The following is a 15,626-nucleotide window of genomic DNA, read 5'->3' as shown; positions in this document are numbered from 1 at the left end:
TGAAAAAGAGCATGCCTAACTTCATCCTCAGTGTATGGTTTCTGCAGCTCTTGGTTCATGGCATCCATGACCCAGGTAGGAACAACATTCAACAATTCATCCATATGCTGAAACCCTTGCGATGTGTACAATGCTTGGTAAAAAGCCTGTACTTAAGCACGGTCCCCTCCAAATCTGTACACTTCGAGCCATCTGCCCATTCAAGACACTCGATCTTATTCATGCGCTTTTCCTGAGCATCTTCGGCATGGAAATAACCCGTATTTTTGTCGCCCCCGCGAAGCCACGAGATCTCTAACGTATTATAATCTTCTCTTGTTTCAGGGCGAGCCACAATTTTTTTGTGATCGCTTTCTCCTCATCAGACAACCCCCTACCAACGGATTGGGCACGTAAATGTGCAAGTCTTTGACGCATCTTACGGACTTTGCGTGTAAGTGAGCCAAACTCCTTCGCCCCCACGCTGCCAACTTCCCCTGTAGTGAGTTGAGAGCTTGAGTGACACCTTTTAACCCCGACCGCCTGCACCTCGATGCCAATTATCAAACACCACTTTGTCATAATCAACATATGTCTGCCATACATGCTCGTACCTAAAGGGTTTTGGCCCTCTAGGTGCCAACGAAGCAAGATGCTCCCGGAGGTCCACATAAACAAAGCTGTGATCCGACTCAGCAACAATTTGACGTACTTTGATACGTTAAAATATATCTAACCAAAATGGATTTTCAAAGGCCCTATCAAGACGAGCTTTGACATTTGATCTTCCCGATTGCCTATTATTATCCCATGTATACTCTACTCCCGACCATCCAAGGTCCGTGAGTGAGGAATCATCCATCACTTCCTGGAATGCACAAATCTGCCACTCTGGTCGTGGTGAATATTAAAAATGTTCCGAACCAAATAGAGGTTCATTAAAATCACCAATGTACATGCAAGCCTCATGTTGGATTGCAAACAAGGTCCTCATAAACCTCTAGCTATGATGCCGATCCTTTGCTCTAGGCGCTCCATGGAACCCAGTCACACCAAATCTTCCCGTCGGCACCCTTCGCCTAACTGTAAATGTGATAGGAACTATAATTCTTTAGCTCAACATCGAAGTCTTGGGACCAGAACATGCCAATCTCATCACTTAGACCCTCACTATTCATTATGAAACAAGATGCAAAACCCAAATGATTCCGCAGCCGCTCCACTCTTATTGTTGAAATCTTAGTCACCATAAGAAACAATAAACCGAGGCCGTCTTGCTTCACTATGCTGCGAAGCTCTCAAACTACCCCAGGGTTCCCAAGCCTCCGACAGTTCCAACTGAAGCATCTCATTGTCCATGGCAGGGTTGGCTTGCAGCCACTGTCGAGTTATCCGAATTACTGGGTGTTGGTTTGTTCTTCTTTGGCTCCCTTGTTTCACCCTCACCCTGTTTTGAACCTTTCCCTGAAAGCAACCCACCATCTGAACCCTTGGGATCATTAGTATCATCCATTTCTATGTATGTAGAGTTCATCAACAGAGGCTTATGTACTTTTTGGTAAACCTGTTTGGGGCCTTGAGGTCCTACCTTTCGTTTGTTTTGATTAGCTCTTGCTTTAACCAGACAGTTTACCCGAGCTCCTCCATCGGTCGCTGAAGTGGAGTTGTGAGTTTCAGCTTTATTGTTTTATGTGCCATACTGCTCTCTCGTCGAACTCTCACTTGAGGTCATCTTGCTGCACTCCTCAGGAGCCCGCGATCCCTTCCAAGACGGGAGGTCGCCATGTTCATCTCTAACACTCGACATTGGGCAATAAAGATCTGAATTGCCTAATCGTGCGCCCACACGAGAAACAAAAATGAGGGACATTTTCATATTGTAAGTCGTACGGGTCCATGCATTATCGCCTCTTTGGTTCAATCAATATCCATGTCCTCAAGGGTTTATCCACATCAATTGTGACTCTCGCCCTATACTCACATGCCAATGAGCTCCTTCCCACACACTATCTCTATCCCTCTGGGAATCAAACTCATCTACAAACATGTTTTCCCCAACCGATCTGAAGAGCAACCCTTTAGGGTTACCCCATGCCAGACGAAGTGCGCTAGAGATGGTTTGGATGTGAAAGATATTTCGGTGAAGGACTTTCCCAGCCAGCATCCACTTCTCCCCACTTCCTCCTCATGATCATCAAGAACTAGTGGCGTGGCCTCCTCTTTTGAGATCTCGAGTTTTCACAAGACCTCCGCTAACTTTGCCATAGCCGCCCTCGGCAACAAAGGCCCATGTTCCTTGCCTTTATCAATGGACGTCGCCATCCTCTAATCAGTCTCGCCGTCGCCCCGCCGAAGAAGATTGATGTGCGCCGTCATAGGATCCACCCTCAAACCCTAGTTGCCTCTTGGGGGCTCCAGGTTTTTCAGAGGAGAACTTCTTCTTTTTGCATCGTAAATTGGTAAATGTGTTTCATTTATAAATCATAAAGATCATAGTACAAGTCACATAGACATCGACCTGACAAAACTGAAAAGATAACAAAACGCTGACCTTTGCACAAAGAAACACTAGCCAAAAAAAAGAAATACATCAAATTAACCCATGGTTGGATGGTTAGGAGGACACTGATATCCCAAACCCATCAAGGTTTAAATCATAGTGGTCGCATTTATCCTGAATTTCTCAAGATGACATGCCAGCTTAGTCTTCTTGAAGATGCTCATAGAGATAGAATGTGCGTGTGTGCGTTTATAGGATGAATGTATGCGCATATATATGAGTGCATGCGTTTGCACTATGTTAATTAAGAAAAAAAAAGAATACAATCAAAACGGAAGAATCCGTGGCCTCACATCAACTGTCTTATCAGGTGACATACAACGCGTAGAAAAGACGGAAGCGGATCCTCTAACATCCTCAAGGGATGTCACGAAGCTACAGCGAAATGCGTGTGTAAACCGAAGAAGGGATGTCAGGGTTACTGTAGCAACTATTTTGTGAATTTACTGTAGCATATACAAAAATAAATCAAAAATAATTTTTATTGCACCATAATTTTGCTTGTATGTAATTTTTGTAAATGTATATAGTAGATTTTAGGCTTAACCATATACTCCCTCTGTTCCGAATTATTTGTCTTGGATTTGTCTAGATACGGATGTATCTACACTCATTTTAGTGCTAGATACCTCCGTATCTAGACAAATCTAAGACAAGTAATTCGGAACGGAGGGAGTAGATATGAAGAAGGGATGTCAATGTTAGAGGATCCGGTTCCAGAAAGGACCGTCTCGGTGTCTCCGTCTCAGGTGGGGATTTATACTCTACTAACTCGAAATTATGACGCGCGAAGCAAGTTTGACGGTTCACAGGGTCCGGCGGAGGTGCCCAACCTGTTCTCTGAATCGATCCAAGAGGCCAACAACGTTCTGGTTGCTCTCCTCCGGGAAGAACCCTAACCCTCGATCATGTCGGCCGCGATGTCCATATCCAGCCGCCGCTCTCCTTCCGAGCTTAGCCGGCCTACTCCTCCGGCAACCATAATCCCCAAGTCCCACCCCCTACCACCGTGGTGCCCGGATCCAGCCGCCGCTCCTTCTTCGGTCGTCCGACCCGCTCCTCCGGGCGTGTCCGGCCGTGCGGGAACCCGTCCACCGGCCCTCTCCTCCGTCCCCAGCCGTCCCGACTGCGTCCTCCTGGACTCGTGTGGGTATGGGTTCGTGGACGTGGACGACAACCACACCACCGCGCAAGCCTTCTCGGCGGCGACAGGAACCATCCGTGTGACCTTCGTTATCTCCGATCTCCCGTGCCTCTCGCGCTTCTACGTCCGCTGCCTGGACCTCCCAACCAGCACCTTCATCACCGAGCCCAAGATCGTTTGCTCGGCGGAGAACCTCTTTCTCCTCATCTTCCATCTGTCCACTTCCTGGTTGCTGGAGCACTTCATCTACAGGCCCGGACGGAACGGGCGTCCGCCATCGCTTGATGCGCTTCCCGACATCAGCAGGTACCTACATAGAGAGACAACCAAACCATGCCTTATCGGCGTCTTGCCTGAGGGCGGCGGCACAGACTTCGTCTTGGCAGCTTTCACAAGGGATATATTGCAGTACAAGCTCCATATCTTCAGATCCAAGCAGCGTGCCTGGACCACGGAGCTCTTGCTCCCGGATCTTCCTTCTTGGCTGACCAAGAAAGGGGCAACAGTTTCTCCCAGCAAGGTGATTGCTTTACAAGGCGGAGTGCTGGGCTTTGTCGATCTCTGGAAGGGTATTTTGTTTTGCGATGTGCTATCTGAACTTGTGAAAACGTGGTTTGTTCCACTGCCCAAGCTTCTGCCTAATAACCGAGTAAACTACAACAGATTGGTGGCACGCCCTATTCGCGACGTCACCTGCCCCGATGGTTTGATAATCAGGTGCGTCGAGTTGGAAGATCTATATGCTATCAAAACCAGCATTCCTGATGCCTCAACCAAGGATCTATTATTTGATTTTGATGCGGTTGATCCAACTGAGGAGAAGGAAGTACAAGGGTTTGTTGGTTGGAGGCTCATTACATGGTCTAGGGAGGTCTTTTGGGACTATTGGTGCAAGGACAGTGTGCTTCATCTAGATGAACTTGGAAATGTGTCCTTGCCTCATCCAGATTCCGGCTGCGATGGTGCTGCAAAATTGCCATTGAAAACCCTGAAAACATGTTACCCAACTGCGTGTGGTGATGGCATTGTTTGTCTCATGTCCAAGAAAAATCATCGGGACCATGATGCATGGATTCTCACTGTTGACATGAGGACCAAGAGAGTGGGAGAGCCAGTGCCATTTAATGCCAAGAGATCATCAGATCGTAATCCCACCTACATTCCTTGTGTGCTGAACAAATATCTGAATAATGAATCAGGTAACTATGAATATTTTTTATTTTATTTTATTTTATGATATGACACTTATGAATCTTATTCTGTCATTTTTAGGACTATTTGTGTGTCAACAGATGTGGTTTGGGTACATTTAGTTTCAGTTCTGTATGGTTCTCATTTCGTTTAGCCCCATGCTAGATCACTGGATGCAATGGTAATCTGTATGGATTAGGCTGTTTTCCTTCACTTAAGGGCACCTTCCGACAGTAATACTTAAGGCTTAAATCATGATAGACTTTCTTTGTGCTGACATTCTTCAAATTGCTTAAATTGCGATGGTCTAAAATGATATCTTACTTAAATCAGTATGAACATGCTTTCAAAATTTAGCTTGCCAACATGTGGGCAAAGGCAAAGTATTTGCTATCAATTAGTTGTCTACCTTGTTTTGCCAATCTCTGGGAAGTTGGATATTCTCAAATGTTGGCTTGCCAAAACATTGGCAAGACAATTTTCGGCTGCAAACCAAGGATGCCCTATGATCAATCTGTTGTCAGCTGTCTACTAATTTCGCCCTGAGTTGTGGTTCATACTTTGGTTATGACACCATGTTTTATATCTAGATCAGTGATTAGTTGCTCATCCTGAATCTAATGGTTTTCACCTCTACTGTGCATTAGATCTAGCTCAGGTTGGCTTGCAAAATGCCCGTTTTCGTGGACATTTTTCGCTTCAGGTATATGCTGTCACACTTTTGTCCTGTTGATACTATATCCATTTTGCCCTCTCGCATAATATGATTAACCATAAGGTTGTGGTGCAGCTGCCCCTTCAAAACTCGAACAAGCACAGTAATATTTCCCAACAGAAACGGCAGCGACTGGTACAACCTGTTGCTGTTATTTCCATTTTGCCCTCTTTTTTGCATAAATAGGATTAACTATAAGTTTATTTTGCAGCTGTCCCCGCAGAAGGCGAACAACCATCCTAATGCTTACCAACAGAAGCGGCAGACCATTGATTCAAATGAGGCGACCGGCTCATGTACTTCTCATCAGGTAATAGTAACATTTGTTAAGCTGGGGATAAAACACCTGCTGTGAACAAGGCAAAACTGGTTTCATCGTACTATACTTCTGTGGCATTTGGCCCAGCACACTAAAATCAACTTACTGAGTACCATCGCAAAACATTGTCTGTTTGACACTACACACCTCACTGAATAAAATAGTACCGTTAAGGGCTATCGGTAGGTCCTGCCTCAATGTTTAGAAACCCTTGGGCACTACCTCCTTCCTGGGCGGGCAGAGCATGGCACCTCATGCATGCTGTGGCCAGTAGGACCTTCTTGGACATGTGCATAGAGGTGCTCCACTCAACACACCTCCATAGCATTGGGACACCACTGGCCAAATCGTGGCAACAAAATACTGCCTTCCAGTTTATTAGCCCCATCTACGAAAGCCCAGCAACCAAGGAGAACCTAATTGACCACTAGTTGACACCATCTTAATACTACATTTCCGCTATTTGCTGGGCATGTAATAGGGCTAGATACTTTTGGTGCTGTCAGGTTTTTGCACCACAGTACTCGTTTCGATGGCGAGCGAGAGTGCGGTGGGTTTCCTGGCAGTGCGTTGGACTCGCTACCTCTCTTTCCTCTCCTCCTGAATGTTTCTGGAACAGTTGTATTTCCTTCTTGTAATGGAAAGGGGGTAAGCCCGGTAAAAAAATAATCTTAATACTACATGCATAACCACCTTCTCCCCTTCATGTATTGGTTGATTCCATTCTCACATTGAGAAGCAAAAATTGAAGTTAATTAATGTAGCCTTAGCTAATGTTTGACCATTTCCAAAGCAATAAGCCTGACAAATTCAGAAAATCAAAAAGTTTGAGATGAGACTAACAAATCGGAAGGGAGTAGTAGGATACACTACCAGTTGTACAGGTAGCTTGATGAGGCCATTTAGGTATACTGCAATTGCAGCAGGTAGCAAACTTCCGATGATGCTTACAACAACAAGAAAGCCTTTTGTCCCAAGCAAGGTGGGTTAGGCTAGGGATGATGCTTATGTGAATAGGACTATAGGAGTTACTATATTTCAGTTTCAGCATACACACTACTTATATTATTTTATTCCACTTCCCAGTTTGGCAGTTTCAGTGTTATGGCTTGTCTTCCTTTAAGCACATGATATAGACGAAGAATTTAGCGGTTCTGAATCACATGAACCATATTCTTATCATCTTATGTATTATATTGGGCGGGTATTCTTTCATTAAGTTATATTCCCTCCGTCCAAAAATAAGTGTCATGGTTTTAGTTCAAATTTGAACTAAAATGAACTAAAACCATGACACTTATTTTGGGATGGAGGGAATATATATATATATACAGGTGGAGATGTTGGAAAATAGAAATAATAATTAGAGTTAGAGCCAGGGATGGAGCCAGGATTCCGACATAGGGGGTCGAACTGGTGAAGGCTCACCATCCGTGGAAAGAAAATTAAAGCCTAGATGAAGTTTGGAATAAAAGAGAAACAAGGTTGAGCGCGGAATAACTCAAAATACACAAGTCAACTAAATATACATCAGAAATGGCTATGACACTTGACTTATATATTGATAAATAAGAAAAGCAATTCACAAAGAGAAGAAACTAGATTTATCATAAAAAGAGAGAGAAGAAACTAGATAATCTACAAACTATAATACTTTAGCACTGTCAAGTAGCCGGCCACAGAAGATTTAAATACCATGTCCTTTTGAGTCTGGCACATCAGGAGCAATTGATCCAAGCACTTCCTTCACCAAATCTCAAGCCACAGCAGCACAATTATTCCTCCGTTCCCCGGACCTCAGATCATCCTCCATTGTGAATAAAATAGATGGAAAAGAAAAGGCGCGGTGAGAGCTTGAACAATTCGATTGCCCTAGGCTTGGCGACGGGCTGGAGCGGACGAGCGCACGAATGTTGAAACACTGTTTTTTTTTATCGTGACTGCATTTTAGTTGTAGCGATAAAAAGGAAAGACTAAGTAAACTTGTCTTATCTTCTGAGGTGGGCTACCGGCCTACCGCTTTCTAGACAACTGGGCTAGCCGTAGCGTAAAAAGGAAATACTAATATACTTCCTCCCTCCGGGTTTATTAGCCCCCTTGTTTGGTGCAAGTTTGACCATTTCTTTGACTAACAAAATATGAGGTATGTGCTACATAATGTATACTATTTGTATTCATACGAAGTTTTCCATGGTAAAAAATTTATGACATATAATTCATATTTTATATTAGTAAAATCTAGTTAGGTTCAGGCTTTGGATTAACCGATCATGAGCCCATGCAAGGTGGGCTTTCATGTTAAAGGGTTGGGTCCCCCCGCCCCCCAATCCGTCCTTGGTTAGAGGATCATATTTTCTGTAAGATTGTTGATGCACATGCTCCTGCAGAGTTCTTTTAGACATCTTTACTTATTCTGGAATAGTTTACTTGGTTATTGACTATGGGCATCTCTCCCCCCCCCCCCCCCCCTCTCTTATGTTGTCGTCATTTGTACATAGCTCCTTTGTCTAATATTGCCCTAATTATTCATGTGCAAGTAATTAAATAAGACGCTGTCAAACTAATTATAAGCAACTCGTTCCATTTATACATACATGGTCTGGCAGAGTTTTTAGCCCAAACGAGCCTGTTATCTTTGTTGCATGTACACCTGCTGATTCTACAATTGTGTGCCAAGTCTTGGAAAGTGCAGACACGTACACCTGCTAATTCTACAATTAGCATTTCTCTGTAATCTTGGTCCCACCTCTCTCCTGTGAGCCCATGACCATTAGTTTCTGGCCTATTTTTTGCATGAAGCTTATTATACCTGTGCTTCCATTTTTTTGGCAGATAACACGTGAGATTCTTGATGCTAATGTGCGATGGGCAAAGTATACAAACCCACCAGATTATCTGTTCGGTTTGATGGGGTCTAGAGATGAAGGGGATTGGGGGGATTAAATCCTTGCCAGTCAAAATTCCCTTCCAATTCCCTTGGTGGGGGGATTAGCCAAACAAGGCTTGAAGGTAACTAGCAGGTTTGTGCGCGGCGGCAGGCCGTGCTTCACTAATACATCTGCATATAAATTTTATATATTTGGCTCAAATGTGTTCATATTTTTTTTGTCTTGTTGGATAAATCTTTTCTTGGAGCTTTAAGCAGGAGGTCATTTATATGACAGGGTAAATGGTATTTTATATTGAATTGATAACAATCATAAGTTCGATGAATCGAAAATGGCACAGTAATGGTTTGGTGTACTGGAGTTTCTACTTAAACAATAGTTTTTCAATGAAAGGGATGACTCCCCCAATTTCATAACGAAACCAACTTTGTCTTACAACCAAAACGCACCACCGCCAACTTGGAGGACAGGCCCTCACAAGCCCATCCGCAGGGAACCTAGTTGATCAGGGCCTAGGTAAAGCAGTACTTAGACAATAGTGTTATGGTGATATCAAAGGCACAATTATAAACTTGATGTTTAACATTAGCGTGCATGCTGCACCCGTCACTTGTTGCTCTGCATTGGTTCTGATGTTTAGGCTGAGTTGGACAACACTTTCTGCCATGGGAAAAGGACACAATATGGTTGGTACAATCGTTGTCGCCTTAAGTCATTTTGTGAGATGTTAGAAAATGCCAAGTGCCAATTCACCTGTGCGGTGTTGATTGGTGTTACTGGTATAGAATGCTCCCTCATGTCTTTAAATAAACAATAATGTTCCACATGCTAGAACATAGAGAATCCTGAGTTTCTTTCTCCTCTTCCTAGTTGTCACAATGTTCCAATTAGTACTCCTAGCATACTTCAACTTATGTTGTGAATGTGCCCCTCCAAACACTGTGTAAACTCTACAGTCTATTTGTGTGTATCCAAGATTTGTAAGCCTGCACACCATTACGGTTGAATTTTGCTAAGGTTTATATGAGAATTAGGTATTTTTGATCCATGCCTTCCTAAAATGCCTAAATAATACCCTGAAAAATATGGAATCAACTGCTCTGTATGGTCAAATTGTATTGTCAACTTCAATCAACTTGTGTAGTACTAACTGAATAAGAAATCAGATTCTGAAGTCCTGGAACGAAATAGATCTCTGGTTTAGCAGAGGCCAGAAGGTAGAAACTCTGTGGCCAATCGAAAATCCCACATAAGCAAATAAAAAAAAACTAGGAAGCGGCACATATAACAGAGGACAAAAGAAAAATCCTGAGAAGAAATATTTCTCTTGTGTACATGCAGTATGAATATATAAGGCATACAGTAATAGCTTTGTAATGAATAGCTTAGAGAGTAAAATTAATCCACCAGTTATCTGTCAAAGCCAGGCTTTACAAAAATCAATTGAGCAAAGGTTAAGCGCTTAACATATCACAATGATACCATTTTTCACTAAAAAGTACAAATAGAGTAACAGATTCATGGTAGATATACTGCAATTGGTGCTCCTAACCAGTTGGCAAATGTTGGTTTGATATTAGGATATTTACTGGGTACCAATATGCTGTCTAGCATACAACAGGTGGTGTATAGCAACCATTAGGTGATTTATATCTACTACCTCCATCCGAAATTAGATGACACTCAAAAGGATGTATCTAGGTGTATTTCAGTGCTAAATACATCCGTTTGAGCGTTAACTAATTCCGGATGGAGGAAGTACAATCGTTTCCATCAGTAAAGAGAAACTGTGTTAATCCCATTTGGCGTACTATTTAGAAATTATCTTGTCCGGCGAAGGTTAAATTTTTTATCTGCCTGGCTTTGGATGACACTCTACCTTGTAGTGTTACACTTGCCAATTGACACATGAAAGTTTCGCCCTTTTATCCATCTTGTTCCTCCTGCCTAGAAGATATGAAACAATTGTTGTTTCGGTGCCATTCGTCCCCCAATGGCCTTTGTGAAGGTTAATGTTGATGTTTCTTTTGATCATGATTTTCTTAAGGGTACGGTTGGAGCGGTCCTGAGGGGCGATAAAGGAAAATTCATTGCAGGAGGCCTTTGGAGAATCAACTGGTGTGTGTGGATGTTCTCACGACGGAAGCTCTGCCGCTTAGATTCGGTCTATCCTTGGTGCAACGGACGGGATGTAATCGACTTGTCATTAATTCTGATATAATTTGGAGGTCATTGATGCCATGAATAATATAGTATGGTCAGTACGAGTGGCGGCGGCATTTTTGATGATTGTTATTTTATTGTTTGACTTTAATATTTCTAGGTTTCAACATTGTAACAGAGAAGCGAATAAGGTTTCTCATGAGCTTACTAGATTGGCTAGTTTTTCGACTGCACACTTGAGACTTGACACTTTCTCACATAGGTGATATATGCACAACTGTGTTCTGAGTGCTCATGATGAATCAGGGTCCATGGGTGCTAAACTGTAAAACCTTTGTAAGTGATGGGTGGTTTAAATTTAATAAAGTGGTGGGTTGTTTAAACTTAACTAACAGGGAATATGTGTCGATGATATTTCAATCCAAAAATGTAAAATATGCAATGTGTGTGAAATAGAGGTCTGGATACACACACACACACACACACACACACACATAGAGGGGGCGTGTCGTGGGACACAACGGCCACCTATGGGACCAGGATGGCCCCTTGCTGGTTCGGCAGGGGGAAGTCACGTTCCACAAAGAGCAGACCAACGCAAGGCAGCACGACAGGGATCGCACGGGTAGTTTTACCTAGGTTTGGGCCGCCGTGAGGCGTAAAACCCTACTCCTGCTTTGGTGGATTGATGGTGGAAATATGGTGGTGGTGCGTATTACACTTGTCCGGCAGGGGTTGCCTCGGGGCGACGGCGACTACGCGTGTATGGGGTTGTGAGTGGTCTAAACTTCTAACCTCTCGAATTGTTGCCATGGGCCTCTTTTTATAGATCAAGGGGTTATCGCAGTGGCAAATTTGTCACTAGACATTGATATGATAGCAAATGGTGCTATCATACCTAACTCTACAGGCTGATAGCGTGCATTTAATGCGCCGCTTAGTGTCACATCGTTGGTTGCCCGGAGGCTTGCCGGGCTAATTCGCCAGCTCCATGCCTGCTCGCTTGACACGTCACTGGACGGGTGTCATCTGTGGGTTTCCTTGGCAGGAAGTGGCCGCCATGTGGCGAATGGCTGTCACTTAATCATCCTGCATCTTGACACCACACTAATCGACGACGTGGGTCATGGTGGAGTAGTCGGTGAGGTGATTTGGTCTCCGCGAGTCCCGGCAAGGGAGGCTTCTCTCTTGATAATATCTGGCTCCTCTGTCTTAGTCTTGGTTCCTTCTGATATGTTAGTTGGTTCTTCAAGTCTCTTGGTCTCTTGCTCTGGTGCTTCAATCTTGATCTTGTGACTGTGCATAGTCAGGTCAACAGGCCCTGGGTCTGTTGCACCGACAGAAGCCCCTGGGCCTTCCCCGAACGCGCTGCCAAGCGTCGTCGGAGTAGGGCCTAACAGGTGCACAGGCAGCGCTGCTGAAGAGGCTGGACTCTTGAGATCTTCATTGCTTCTTCATTAGTCTTGATTTCGGGCCAGTTTCCGGTTTCCCCGCGCGTCGTGTAAAGCCAATAGTGGTGGGGCTGCTCCAGTAATGGCCCGTGAATGACTTTAACGCACGGGGTAGAAACTGCCAATTTGCTCTTCCCACCACACCCTTATCCTTAGCCACATACGCCGCATGCATCGCGCGGGGTTGGTAACGGAGGCGCGTGGCGTGGGAGAGCATAATGGCGAGGGCCCGACTTCCTTGAACTGGTGGAGGAGGGCGGTGGTCGCCCGCCGTGGATCCAGCCCCCAGTCCATCGCCTGCTTATAAAAGGGAGAGCGGGGGAGGAATGGAGGCATCCAACAGCATCCTCCTCTTCCTCTGTCTTGCTCCATCTTGAATATGCCAGGAAGGGGAGCCTGGGGCTGACCTCTAGGTTTTAGCTTCGGCTTGATAGTGCCAAGCGAGGGTGCTAGTGCTTGGGGAGTGAGCTTGGTCCAAGTCCAAGGTGAGGGGCTCGGGATCATTGGAAATCCCAGTATGGCCCCTCTCCTTGGAGTTGGGGTCGATGTCGACGAGGTGCGCGCCTTCCTGCCAAGGAGGGGAGCAGCGCGCTTCTCCCCCCTTGGCCGCCTTGGTCGTTTGCCGTCTCTCCGGAGAGGGTGCCGGGTTGGAGTCTCGGTCCTTTATTGGAATGGCATTGACGAAGGCGAAGTCAGGGGAGAAGGAGAAGACGGGAGACAGGCCGTCCAGTAGGAGTACGCCTGCATCGACGCGTTTTTCTCGTACTAGCGACCTGCTGCCCATCTGTTTGGCTTCTCCTCCCTTTTCCCGGTGCCGTCATCATCGTTCCTTGCGGCCGCCGGGAAAGGGCTCGTCCCCTTGGTGCTTCTGCTTCCCTCAGGGGGCTTCTGGCTAGGCCCCGACGTCTTCCTCTGCCGGTTCCTGTGCTAGAGCTCCCCCTTCGATCCCATGAGCGGTGATCAAGGGGCCACCGGGGTGCTCCGCACGCCTTCCTTCTTCGCAGCCTCGCCACTCCCGGTCTTGTCAGGCTGTGCCCGTCAGCCCTCGACAAGGATGGGGGTGGAATTGTGCTGGCACGTTGCCCGCCTTCTCTTTTCCCATCATGCTACCTGGGATGAGGGAGACGGGAAGAGGGGTTTTACTTATCTTTTTTCAATTTTAAACCTGTAGGCACTTGCCAAATTTTAATTCAAATAATGTAACCTCTAATGTCCGTGTTTGTGTTCTGTAATGCTTGTACTTGTATTTGCATGTTAATGAAAAAGATGAACCTTGCCGGGAACTCGCGCATGTGTACGTCCATGCAGAGGTGAGACGCCTCTTTAGTGTAAATAAATGAGTTCGCCCCGGTAGGCTATCCTGCCGGCCCCTCTTTTTGTCTGCCGGAGAACCTCATCTGCGGGGTTACATACAGAAGGGCCAGCCCCCCGCCAACTTCCTTTTATAAAAGGCAACTACGACCACCCTGACTGAAGCAGCGTTCAGGCCAGGAATGGGAGCACCTAAGTCTAGAAGGAGCGGCGAGGCTTTCTAATGCACAAGTTATAGCTTACAGAACATGAATGGACAAGAGGTAGAACTTATCTGTTTGGCTTGCCGGGATCGCAGTGCCGGGCAATCTTCTCACTCCTTTGTCAAAGCCAAGTCCATAGTGAGAACCTGCAACTCCATGCAGATGAGAATTACTGCAGGATGCAATCCTATCTATATGCATATGCACATACTTATGAAAATGCGTATGTAGTGATCTGGAATGCTCATGCATGCATGCAATCTAGGTTGGGGGCCCCTACAGCGCTTCTTTATTTTCTCTTGCACGGAGTATCGCCCCGACTTTGTACAAGGGGTTACATGAAACTGAGGCAAGGCCTGTACAAATGGGTGGCCGCCGGGCAGGGCTCGACGGCCTCGCATCTTACGGGTAAAACTTGCAGAGACACTCAATATTCCATGAGTTTTGCAATAGAGTGTCATCTCCGGTCTCGAGACGGACTGCGCCAGGTCTGGTGACTCGTACTACCCGGTAAGGGCCTTCCCACTTCGGTGACAACTTGTGTGTACCCTTGGCGGACTGAACGCGCCTAAGGACAAGGTCACCTTCCTCAAGACACCGGGCATGAACCCTGCGGCTATGATAGCGACACAGGGCTTGCTGATAGCGTGCAACACATGTAGCAGCCCAGAGACGGTTCTCCTCAAGTAGCATAGCATCGTCACGCCGATGCTGATCTTGCACGATTTCATTGTAAGCAAGTACTTGAGGCGGCCCGTAAATGAGTTCTGTGGGGATAACTGCTTCTGTCCCATAGACCAGGGAGAAGGGAGTCTGCCCGGTAGCTTGGTTTGGTGTCGTTCTGAGGGACCAGAGAACTACTGGGAGCTCCTTGATCCACCACCTGCCATGCTTCTGCAGCGTATCAAAGGTTCTTGTCTTGAGTCCGCGTAGCACTTCAGCGTTCGCCCTCTCAGCTTGTCCATTGCTCCGGGGGTGTGCCATAGAGGCGAATGAGATCTTGCAACTTGATAGCTGACTGAGCAGTCACCTTTCTCACGGCAGTCACTTCCGACCACTTTGTAAACTTGTCGATGGCAACGAACAAGAATTCAAAGCCCCCGATTGCTCGCGGGAAGGGGCCAAGGATATCGAGCCCCCAGACCGAAAATGGTCATGATAGAGAGATTGTCTAAAGCGCTTAGGCAGGCAGGTGGGTTTTCTTGGAATGGAACTGACAGGCTTCACACTTAGTGACTAGCTCGACCACATCTTAGAGGGCTGTGGGCCAATAGAATCCTTGCCGGAATGCTTTCCCAACTAATTGTTGGGGAACGTTGCAGAAAATTAAAAATTTTCCTACGGTTTCACCAAGATCCATCTATGAGTTCATCTAAGCAACGAGTCATGGGAGAGAGATTGCATCTACATACCACTTGTAGATCGCGTGCGGAAGCGTTCAAGGGGATGGTGATGATGGAGTCGTACTCACCGTGATTCAGATCACCGATGACCAAGTGCTGAACGAACAGCACCTCCGCGTTCAACACACGTACGGGACGGGAGACGTCTCCTCCTTCTTGATCCAGCAAGGGGGAAGGAGAGGTTGATGATGATCCAGCAGCACGACGGCGTGGTGGTGGATGCAGCAGAACTCCTGCAGGGCTTCGCCAAGCTGCTGCGGGAGGAGGACGAGGTGTAGCAGGGGGAGGGAGGCGCCAAT

The 15,626-nt window shown here is 46.0% G+C and overlaps 1 protein-coding gene across 3 annotated transcripts; it reads left to right on the top strand.

The window, feature by feature from the left end:
- The first annotated feature begins 3,330 nt into the window (after positions 1-3,330).
- On the top strand, positions 3,331-11,252 carry LOC123156414 (uncharacterized). 3 transcript variants are annotated; one of them, XR_006478045.1, is made up of 6 exons: positions 3,331-4,882; positions 5,522-5,577; positions 5,665-5,724; positions 5,801-5,899; positions 8,741-8,917; positions 10,844-11,252. XR_006478045.1 is itself a non-coding variant. In XM_044574545.1 (5 exons), the coding sequence occupies exons 1-5, from the start codon at positions 3,448-3,450 to the stop codon at positions 8,849-8,851; spliced, it is 1,761 nt and encodes a 586-aa protein (XP_044430480.1). In that variant the 5' UTR covers positions 3,331-3,447; the 3' UTR covers positions 8,852-11,252. The 3 variants fall into 3 exon arrangements, 1 of the variants encoding a protein (XP_044430480.1); XR_006478046.1 differs by having other exon boundaries at positions 8,741-8,928; XM_044574545.1 differs by having other exon boundaries at positions 8,741-11,252.
- Positions 11,253-15,626: the final 4,374 nt, after the last annotated feature.

The sequence above is a fragment of the Triticum aestivum genome, chromosome 7B (genome assembly GCF_018294505.1).
Source record: "Triticum aestivum cultivar Chinese Spring chromosome 7B, IWGSC CS RefSeq v2.1, whole genome shotgun sequence".
NCBI classification, from domain to species: domain Eukaryota; kingdom Viridiplantae; phylum Streptophyta; class Magnoliopsida; order Poales; family Poaceae; genus Triticum; species Triticum aestivum.
Note: the sequence above shows the minus strand (reverse complement) of the source record. Positions and strands in the feature narration are given on the sequence as shown.